The sequence below is a fragment of the Puntigrus tetrazona genome, chromosome 14 (assembly GCF_018831695.1).
Source record: "Puntigrus tetrazona isolate hp1 chromosome 14, ASM1883169v1, whole genome shotgun sequence".
NCBI lineage: Eukaryota > Metazoa > Chordata > Actinopteri > Cypriniformes > Cyprinidae > Puntigrus > Puntigrus tetrazona.
Genome location: NC_056712.1, coordinates 9,020,480 through 9,031,479, shown reverse-complemented (window position 1 = coordinate 9,031,479; position 11,000 = coordinate 9,020,480). Strand labels below are relative to the sequence as shown.

Sequence of the window (11,000 nt, the reverse complement as noted above, 5' to 3'; positions counted from 1 at the left end):
TCTGCAAAACTATGTCTAACCTATTACTTAAATCAATTACATTTACAACTGATTTTTAACTTTATTCTAACATGTATTTTCCTGGTCTTTAGATACCCAAGCACTTTTGTTACCTGAGGTCTTCAAGCTTCATATTCAGGTAAGAAAAATTAAGAAAAGATACAATTGCAGCTATAACTATTCCCAGGTAAGTAAAACATAGGTAAAATTGCAAAGTATCTAATATTCACCACCTTTAGCAACAAAAAGTAAAATTTTGACTTTGTGTCTTTTCTGTCTTTTACCTGTCTGCTCTCATTGCCTGTTCATCTGACCTAACTCTTGATTATTTTTTTGTTTGTTTGTTCCACCAATAGAGTCATGATGAAAGCGAGGTGCAGGCTGAGCTTAGCAGTTGCCCACTGAAAATTTACATGTGCCATCATCCCGACACAATTGGAATTATCATAGAAGGAAAGCCCGTGGTCAGAGGTGTGCCAAACCTGTCGAAAGCATGCTGCCTCTTGTTTGGACTTACATATGCCCTCGACCTCAAGTATCCCCCAAAGTTGGTGTACACATTCGAGATATATCAGAGGCTGTTTGTGGGATTGGACCCCATGCGTCCTAAGCCATCATCCAAGTATACCAATCTCCTCATTAAGTTATCTTAGATGTTTTCTCAATGACATCTGACATTGTTTGCCATCATTTACAAGTCTCTGAATTTTACAAGTATTTTGATTTAAAATACAAAAATCTTACAGATTTTCTTTTTTCGTTTGTTTTTGACAATACAATGTGATGTTATGGCTCACAGTTACATTTATCTAAACATTGCAGATTGGGCAGTTTGGCTATTTCACTTAACTGTTCAGAACAGGTTGAAATTACACTTACACAATGTTTGTTTTATATTATTGTGTACATGTGCAGCCACATTAATGGCCTGTTTTGTAGTCACTGTTAAATGTGACACTGGTTGACACTGAATAAATGTTGTCTTCAGTCTATCCTATCTTTTTCTTCTTCAATTGATTTTGTAATTGTTATTGACAGTCTGTTTATATAAAGTTAATCACTGTAGGGTTTAGAATATAAACATTTAAATTTCTTTTCTGAGGGTATAGTCAGGACTCAATTAAAATGTTTATTCAAATATGATTAGATTAATTTTACTAAAAACATAAAGTTCATAAAACCTAATTAAAATGAGTACAGGTTGCTTGTAGCAACCCATAAATAAGTTACCTGTACCAAGAAAAGTAGGTTTATCTAAGTAATACTAGTACTATTAGTTACCTCAACTTGATTTTGTTGCATTTGTATTAAGTAATGTTACTGTGTTTATTATACTTAAAAAAGACTGCAAGTTGACTCAACTTAAAACATCCAATGCAGCCACTTGCCTCACTTTTTATAAGTTAGATCTAGGTATTACTTTTTACAGTGTAGATATATTAGGAGGAGAGTTAAAATAACTAAGAACTAACTTGGTGGTCAAGTAATATACTTTTGTATGAGATATCAGCTGGTCCACTTGACTAGGTCCTACGCAGCAAGGTGTTTAAGGGCGAGCTACAAAAAGTAAAGCTGACTGAAGAGCACCATGATGTCGTGAAGATTTTTCTGTCTTGCTTCATCTTCTGCCGTCCTTCCCCATATATTCCTATTCTGATAGGGAAACGATAAATCATACACGTCACATGTTGCAAGTTATGGGTTATTATAAACATTCAACTTGTGAACGCAATCAGCCGGAACAATAAAAAAAGCAGTATTTGTTGAACAATATGATGACAAAAATGGCCTTCTCTTATACCCCTGGACTGGCGCCATATTCAAGAAGTTTAGACACCATGTTCTTGTCTTTCTTCTCCACTGCTGCATGCAAAGCGGTCTGTCCGTTATAATCACCTTGGCTCATGTTTGCACCAGCTAAGTACCACGCTTGCAAAAGCTGACCATCTTTATTCAGAACCGCCCTAAACAAGAGAAGACAGCTGAATGCAAATTTCTTCAACAGACTGACAAGTTCATTTGTAATTTCAAACACTGACTTGATGAGTTCCACGCCGACTCGCACAGGATTTAGGGTAACTGCGGCTCCTTCCGTTATCAAAATCTTGATCACGTCAAAGTGCCTGTCATGCGTAAGGCAACGGCGTAAAAGCTAAATGATATATTCTAATAATTGAATCAGCTCAAAATCACTTACTTGTTTCTTATGGCAAGATGCAGAGGTGTGCAACCAAAGCGGTTTATCAGCTGGCACGCTGCTCCAATAGACAGTAAATATTTAACCATATCAGTTCTACCCTTTTCACAAGCTCTGTGCATGACAGTGTTGCCGTCATAATCGCCAGCATTTATATCCATCTGAAGAAAAGATGAGGTATTTAAAGCACGGCTTAGGAATTACATAACTGCCTACACGAAAGAGTTGAAAAACAGTCAAAAGCATTCTACATTTTATATGCGATCACTCACACCGTGACAAAATCTCTTGCAAAGACAGTAAATCGGCGTTGTCTACGCATCTGCGGCGAATGAGGGCAGCAATAAGGCCACAATTGCGCTGACATCCTGGTAAAAAAAAAACTAATAAAGTCACGTTTGACCATTTGACGTTAAATCACTTCAGTCAAACATAATAATAAAAAAGAAAATGGATGTCAAACTTGTAAATCTCACTTCAGAGGTCTTGTGTTTGAGCCAGCGAGACTGAGCACCTCGCCCACGACGCAGACAAAACGCCGGTCTCGCGTTTTGCACCCAGTTTCGTTAAAGGGAGAAACAGCAGCGGATCATACTGTTCCTCTTTTGTCTCATCTGTGAATGCATGTTTATACGTGAAGGTCGGTTTAAGATTTTAAAATACATGGCGTGAATTTCGTCTTTGTTCATTTTAATTACTGGCTATTTTATAGGCAAAGCAAAATGGTCCTACTTTGGTGGAACATGTTTTAATCGTGATGTCGTTTATTTATTTCGTTGTTACTTACAGTACATGTTAAAGACGGTAAATCAGTTCCGCAGCGTAACGACCGTTAAAACCACTTCAAAGTTCCCGCTCCTGACGCTCGCGCGTTTATTTGCGCATGCGCCAAGCTGTCACGTCGTGAGAAAAATGTCAGCGACGAAAAAAACCCTCAAAGAAGATAAAAAAAAAAAAAAAGAATTATCCTAATTTTTCAAATACGTTATTTTTTATTGTCGCACAGGTTATTGGCCATGCAAAACCACGAAACTCCCAATCCAGGAAGTAAAAAATGTTGCACATTACTACTATCATTATTACTAATTCTCATACGTAATACTTCACTTTAATGTAAATTTGTTTAAAAAAATTTTTTTTTAAAACCTTTTTTCAGTGCAAATTCACCTGTGTGTTTAAGCCAGACACTGAAACGCATAATCAAATCAATCTTTATTGGCAATTGGACACGAACAACCCATCTACCCTACCAAAATACACATGCATGCGCAATTTCTAAGCAAGTCTTTCCACAATTACAATTAAACACATACTTGGAGAATCATTTCCAACAGGAACGGATGTTGGTGTACTTTAAAGTGAAACTAAAAGACCAGAGGGCCTTTCAAAGATCCCACTCGTTGGTTACCTGCTGTTGATCCTGTGAAACCTGAGACTTTCTACGGATGTGTGCACGGGGAACATTAACAAAACCTATTTTTAACAATTTTCTGCTTTGAAAATTGTGCTCAGAACGACTCCACAGATTATTAGAATTTCAAAATTCACTGCAAGTAATGTAAGACTACGTAAAACTATCCTGTATATATGAAAAGTTCCATACGAATCAGTTTTGCTGAAGAAAACTCATAAGACATTCACATGACAAAATGAGGGTATCAAGGCAGGAAAATTACACATTTTTAACAATGGAGTACAGAAAAAAAAACCTCCACGTAATAAAACTGTGCAAGATTTGAATCCACCCTGAGATCCAAAACACAACCTGCTTTAAATCTGCTATTTGATCTTTAGTCACAAAACAGCACTAAATGCAGCATGACCTTATTACAATATATGATATTGTTTATGTAACTCAAAATACCATTAGTTTAAAAAAAAAAACTGTTCCAAATTTAGTACATATCATAAAAAGTCTGTAGTAAGCCGGTATAGTATTACTGTTGAAGTGTACACTAAGGTGATTTTTTTTTTTTAAACAGCCTGACACTAAAGAACACCGCCGTGTCTAAGTCTGCACATCTACAGACTTCGAATAAAGAGCAGTATTGCTATAAATGCTACAACTTTTTTTTTTTTTCTTTTACATGCTCCCTCGAACTGAGGACGTCAGTCAAAAAAAATTACACATTAACAAATGCAAGTGGTCACAGATTTCACAGGTGCAAATGCAAGGCATCGGAAAGTGTTCTCTACAACTACCTACACACAATCTATCTAAAAATAATGACCTAAATGGGTGCCCTTGTTCAAAAAACCAACAATGAATAATTCATTTTGTTAACACACTACAAGGCAGAAGCTCCTTTGAGACTGATATGAAGTCGTGTCGGTTTGTTTTACACTACTGAAAAGAAACCAGTTAAATAAATGCCAAACTACCAACCCCTTTTAAAAACATCAACAAAAAAAAATCTCTTGTCACAATAGTCCGTTTAGCGATTTTTTTTAAAACCGTCAGTTCAGTGAAGGTCTTGCAGGCGGTTAAGGGCGAGGACATACTGTCGATGAGATTCTCTTGTATGGAACAGGGCTAAAGGATTGGCGCCCTTTGACAAATGGTGTCAATGTGAAATTCGCCCAGCCTACAGCGGCGCAGCAACTTAACGTCCCAAAACTAATGTGGAGCTCCCATCACATTATGTAAACCTTCTCGGCCTGGGAAAAGTTGAAAACCTCTTTGGTCCTGGGGCATACCACTTTGTCATCTTGTGAATGGACAAGAGAGACTGAAAACCAGAGGAAAGGGAATGTTATAAACACAGGAAGTATAGAGAATTTCAAATGGCATACACTGGTAGTACACAGTGCCTTGCAAAAGTATTCATACCCCATCTCTGTCACACGCTAGAGGTATTCAACCAATAATAACACGATGGATAGCTGGACGATCAGAGCACACCTTGCTTTTTAAGAACAAAGAACTATAATAATCAACCCGTTCCAGCAATCAAATTGCTTGTAAATATTACTACATTACAGGCGAAGTTAACCTGTGGCAAATTCAATTGAATGGGTATGGTACGCACATCTAAAAAGTCTAACAGCTGAACTTAATATTACAGCAAAACCAAAAAATGCATGTAAAGCTCAGAAACATGTTTGTGCTTAATGGTGTTGTGGTAAGACTTAATTCTTGCTGAAGTGTCCCACCCTTATTGTAGATGAAAAGAACACTGGCTATGCACTCCCCCCACCTACAATCTCTGCTGGACCTGAGACTCCAACCCAGACATTTGGGGTACAAGCCTGACTCTATATTCATGAGGCCATGACTGCCCCGCTGAAGAGAATAGTTTTGCAAGGCACTGTACATACAGAGTACTGAAGTGCAAAACACAAAACTAGCTTCAAAACTCACATTGTATCCATAAACATAGCCATTAGGCAGCATCATGGGTGGGTTGTTCTCATTCATGACCTCGCCAGAGATTTTGCACACCAGCCTCGAGTTTGCACAGTGGGCCATGGGAAGAGGTTGAGCCAATTTGTTCAGCGACTTACTACAGACAGGACAGTCTGGGTTTTTGGAAGTGCCATCTTCTTTATAACACTGCCTGTAAACTTGGAATTAAGGTTAACAACCACCCAACAACTTGATCTGAGAACCGTTAACGGTCATTTAAAATAATGATTCTCGTTTCTATTATCGCGGCTTTTGAAATCGCACAACATTACTCAAAATCCTGAGATCCATAAGTGATCTGCTGAACACGCACACTGAAAACCCTAAGGAAGAAGGTGAATGTTTTTCTGCAGAGAGGATACGGGGTTTTGATGGCAGACAGCCCTGCCTGCAGGGTAATGGTAAACACGGAGTTGTTCCCCAGCTGGTGTAATCTGTAGTTGTCATATCTGAACTGCTGGATCAGCATTTTCCAGCGAGCTGGATCCAACAGATCCTGGAAGGAAAGACAAAACAATTTTACAGACCACAGAACTCGTACCTGCTACGGTGGCATATTCAGAAGCAATTAATGATCAAAATCTGGTAGACATTTCAGACAATACAGAAACAGAAATGTAATTTACCTTATACGGTGAAATATGCGTGTCTGAGGGAAACGCCAGCATGCCCATCACTTGCCGTACCTCGTCCAACTGGCCTCCTTCTGCTTGGCTGAAGTGTTTGCGTGCATGTCTAAAGGACATTTATTTAGATTTAATACCAACAACTATGAATTGTTTAACAATAAATTCAAGCAATTCAGTGAAAAGGCAGTCATGTAAGGCTTAAAAACAACAACAACAACAAAGAAACCCATGTCATACCTTACTGCGTCCATCCGTTTGTTTTGTCGAATGAGTTCAATAAATTCCTGGATCCTTAAACTGAACTCCAAACAGCTCTGGAAACAGGAACATATTTCAACAAACCCAAATAAACTTTACCTTTCAAACCGCATCATTTTCAATGCAAGCCAATGAAACCCCAGACTAGAAGAAATTATGGAGCAAGACTGTTAAATACATATACATATTTGAAACAGCAAGTGGGGGAAAAACAAACCCAGCTGAACCCATTGTCTTACTTTCATTTTCCGTAAGCGAGACTTGTTATCGTGGCACCATGCCAGACAGGTAGCCGTTTCCTGACGCTCGAGAGATTCTTCAACTTCTTTTGCAGTAAGAAACATTTCTATGTTGACCAAATCCTGCAAAGACAAAACACAGTTTGAGAAACAGCGCAAGCATCTTACCTTCCGCCCAGAAAAAGTGGAGACGCACCTCAATCCCGCTTTGTCTGGCTAGCTTGACTGCGGTGTTGTAGTAGCCGCAGCGTAGTAAGTGCTCCACCATCATACGGTCCATGCGCTTCTTCTTCCAAACATTAACACTGGCCGGCTGATCACTGCTATGTTCCTTCAGGTGCTCTATGCGCACGCCTTACATAACAGCGCTCTCATCTTCTGCTTGAATAGACTCGGCTGCCTGTCGGACATGAAACCATTTCACTCTTTAGCGTAAATGGTACAAATGTAGTGAAACTGAATCTATTCGACACGATGCCTCAGCATACCTTTCTCTTGAGGGCGCTGAGCTTTTCGACCACTCCATCCAGGAGAGAGACTACAGTATCCACCACTGGAAAGCTACTGAGCGTTTTCTCCAGCTCCGCCACCACCATCGTCACGTGACTGGTTTCCCGGTCTATATTCTTTTGAGCTGCTCGGAAGCGCTTGTTCAAGGTTTCATAAGGAACCTGTTGAGACAAACAACTGCATTTCATTACCAGGCACGGTTTAGTAAGCTCGGGAACACTGTTCTTTATGGTGAGGCTTCACAAAGCACTTCATCCATCATCACAATCATCTTGTGAGGTCTCATTACTGATAGTTCACCCAAAAATTCTGTTATTTACTCCATCTTTCATGGCGTTCCAAACTCCTAAGGCTTTTGTTCATCTTCTAAACATCCTGAGAGATTTCCGTCCCTTCACAAAAAGCACATTTATCCAATACTGAGTTCCATTCGTGTTTTCTGAAAAGATGTAATCGTATCAAATAATAAACAGAATATTCACGTATAAACAGTAATCAATGGCAATACATGGAGCTCATCAAATATGATAAACATGAAACTGATAAATATGATAATAACTAGCTAATAAGATAGTAATCACAAGCAATAATCATATTGGATTTGCTCCATATATGTGCATTATTCAATGTTTACATGTGATTCTAAATTAAATCTGTTAATTATATGAAGTGAGTGACTGGTTTTTTTTTTTAGTATTTTTACTTTTGTGCTTTAAAGATTAACAAAACTCGAGTTGGCAAGGAGTGACAAGATGGTTAGTAAATAACAGAATTAAAATTTTGCCTTTAAAACACTATGGCTTTAATGCCTTAAAAAAAAAAAAAAAAAATTTCACTATTTCAATATCATTCCAACACTATCAATTTATTGCTATGCCATTGTGCTGATTTGCTGCTGTATTGTTGCCTTCCATTCGATTGTGTATCGATTACAGCGTATTGATGTATTTCTTACAACTATTAATCACTCCGTTCGGTATATTGTCCTCATGAATGTCCTGTAGGCAAATATTCTTGACTAAAAGAGAACAATTGTGAAGATTCCCCAATTCCACATGGTACTAGTAAATGAATATGACATTAGTAGAGCAAGCGGTTAGTTCCAGATGTCTAACAATGGTGCACTGTGTTCTCTCAGCTGTCCATTTGAGAGAAAAGGCCATAAAGGTGGACATGATCATTAGGCCAGAATGAGCAGCCGTGGAAGAGGCAGAGATGCATAAACCTTCAATCTTATCTCTCAGCATCCGCCAGTTTATTTTGATCGGGCCATCTGTCACCTTGCAACCAGGGCAGATAAGTAGTATCAACATTTGCAATGCTCTATTCACGTACAGATGTTTTAGAGCAGATAAACACCCTACATCAGTCAATGCTATTATTGCTTTAGGTGCAACCTAATTTGGCAGCGAGAAGCGAAAGGTCCTCAATGCGAGCCAGAATATGCGCAAACGATTAAAAAAAAGCACTGATGCATAAATGGGCAGACAACTAAGCCTAACAAAACCCAATATTTCGTTCCAATTTAAAGATACTGATTTCTTTTGTTATCAAACAATAGAAGATGAACTACTGTTTATCCATGCCTGTACACATAACTTCAATGTAGAAACCCGACTGTCAAAAAATGCATTGCTTTGCAGTTGTGCAATATTACACGATTTTCTTGTATGCATAAATGCATATTAGAATGAATCATGACACTCTGAAATATTACAAGAACCAGTGCCTTCCAAAAAGGAACTGGCCGAGACGTTACGTTTTATCTGTAACTGCACAATCCCTTAAGATTCTGCACAAAAATAATATAGTGACTAGTAGTGCTTAAATCATGATGCAATGATCAAGAAGGTACTGGAAATCATTCCCAATGCTGCAAGACAAGCTCAGATGCAACATGCCCTTGACACAGCAATGAAGACCATATATTATTGACATTCAGTGTGCGTGTACATAAACAGGCGTCATTTTACAGAAGATCCACCGAGCTAATCAGGTTACAAAGCCTTCAACTCATCATCAAACAGTCAAAGCAATCGATTCACGCGAGCGTCCGTCCAAATCGACGCTATCAATCGGGAAAAATCTGTGACGCAGAGAACAAAGGTGCTGTACGCCAACCATTAAACGATAAGCCCCTCGTCGAGAACCCACACCTGAGCTATGAACGAGCTAAGAGCTGCCACCGATCGACACGACGCGACGCAATACGATCCTAATACAGCGCATTAATCGCACGCATACCGAGCTCTGGTCACCACTGACATGTGTGCGTTCCTCCGGCGTTTATCCAGACGCACGAAAATCATGCTGTCTGGATCACAGCGTTCAAATCGAAATCAAACGCGCCTACGGGACCGACCAGCACCCGGTTATAAAGTAGCCGGCTATGCATCCGACACGGTTCGTGTTACCGTCCGCGTCGTTAACGATTCTCTCAATCTGCCTTAAACTGCATCGCTCGCTGGTTACACTAGTGGACAAACCTGTAGTGGGATAAAACAGCGCCTAATAAAACAAGACTGTCGGAACGCGAGGGTGACAGGCATCAGACCGACGTTAGTCGACTGTATTACTCTCGTTTTATACATCCGTCGATATATAACCGGACGGCAGATGTCACAGCGCGACAGTTTGCGATCGCCTCTGTAAGATCTGTTTGTGTGGGACTTGTTTTGCTAAGTTATCTAGCCCTGGAGCTAACCAGTTAACTGTCTAAATGCAGTCACATACTTTCTATTTGATCGACGGTTTCCGTTAGACGATCCGTTACGGCGGCTACACAACGCAGAACGGGTCCGTTCGACTGCACGTTTAGAGTATGGAGAAGAAAGGCTTGACAGACCTTTAAAGTTGGGTATTCTTGCACCTTTAGGGCCATAGAGAGTTGAGCTGCTGTCTCTTGCACCGCCATCTTGCTTTGGGGAAACCGTGGAGCGTTTGTTCGTCTTCTTCTCGGGTTTCTTCACGCGGCCACGAGGCTGTTCCGCTCCATGCTGCCCCTCGCGTGACGGAGCTGTTCAGAACCGCAGGAAAACGAGTCTAGTTTGTTTTCGCTTGAAAATATAGTCTTTTAAATAAAATTAACCGCTAATGCAACATGTATCCGGCAGTTACGTGATTTAGATGGATTTAATTTCAAATGGCTACACACACACACACACACACACACACACACACACACACACACACACACATATATATATATATATATATATATATATATATATATATATATATATATATATATATATATATATATATATATATTTTTTTTTTTTTTTTTTTTTTTTTGCAATGGTATAAATAAATAAGCCTAAAATAAAACATGACGTTCTAGGTGGTTATGGTGAAGGTGATAAAAAGAAAAAAAGCTACTATATTTATTTTAGAGTAAGATTGTGGTCTCAGACGATAAAAGTATATGATGGCATCAAATGTTTGCCATTGGCTCTCTATTACAATGTTATGAAATACATGATGAAATATTATGGTTTGTAGCACGGCCAAACTGCAAATTCACTTGGAATTGTGAATATTAAATACTAAATATATATATGCTAAAGAAATATTCAGATAAATGTGTGAGAACAAACATATCAAGCTGGAACACCTCATAGATTCTATTCATAAATCCAAATAAACATTAAATTAAATCTAACATTATTAAAGATTATAAAACTCACCAGAAATGTGTGTGTGTGTTTTTGTGTGTGTGTGTGTGTAAAACTATACTGACCTCATAGCTGCTTTAAAGACAT

At 38.8% G+C, this 11,000-nt stretch overlaps 1 protein-coding gene across 1 annotated transcript; it reads right to left on the bottom strand.

Annotated features, from left to right (window-relative positions):
* Positions 1 to 4,036: 4,036 nt before the first annotated feature.
* maea (macrophage erythroblast attacher, E3 ubiquitin ligase) lies at positions 4,037 to 10,207 on the bottom strand. Its single transcript, XM_043258042.1, is given in 10 exon segments — positions 4,037 to 4,911; positions 4,914 to 4,926; positions 5,559 to 5,754; positions 5,966 to 6,099; positions 6,230 to 6,338; positions 6,470 to 6,546; positions 6,730 to 6,852; positions 6,926 to 7,129; positions 7,218 to 7,400; positions 10,085 to 10,207. Coding segments are annotated over 10 exon segments (1,188 nt in total). The 5' UTR covers positions 10,154 to 10,207; the 3' UTR covers positions 4,037 to 4,831.
* Positions 10,208 to 11,000: the final 793 nt, after the last annotated feature.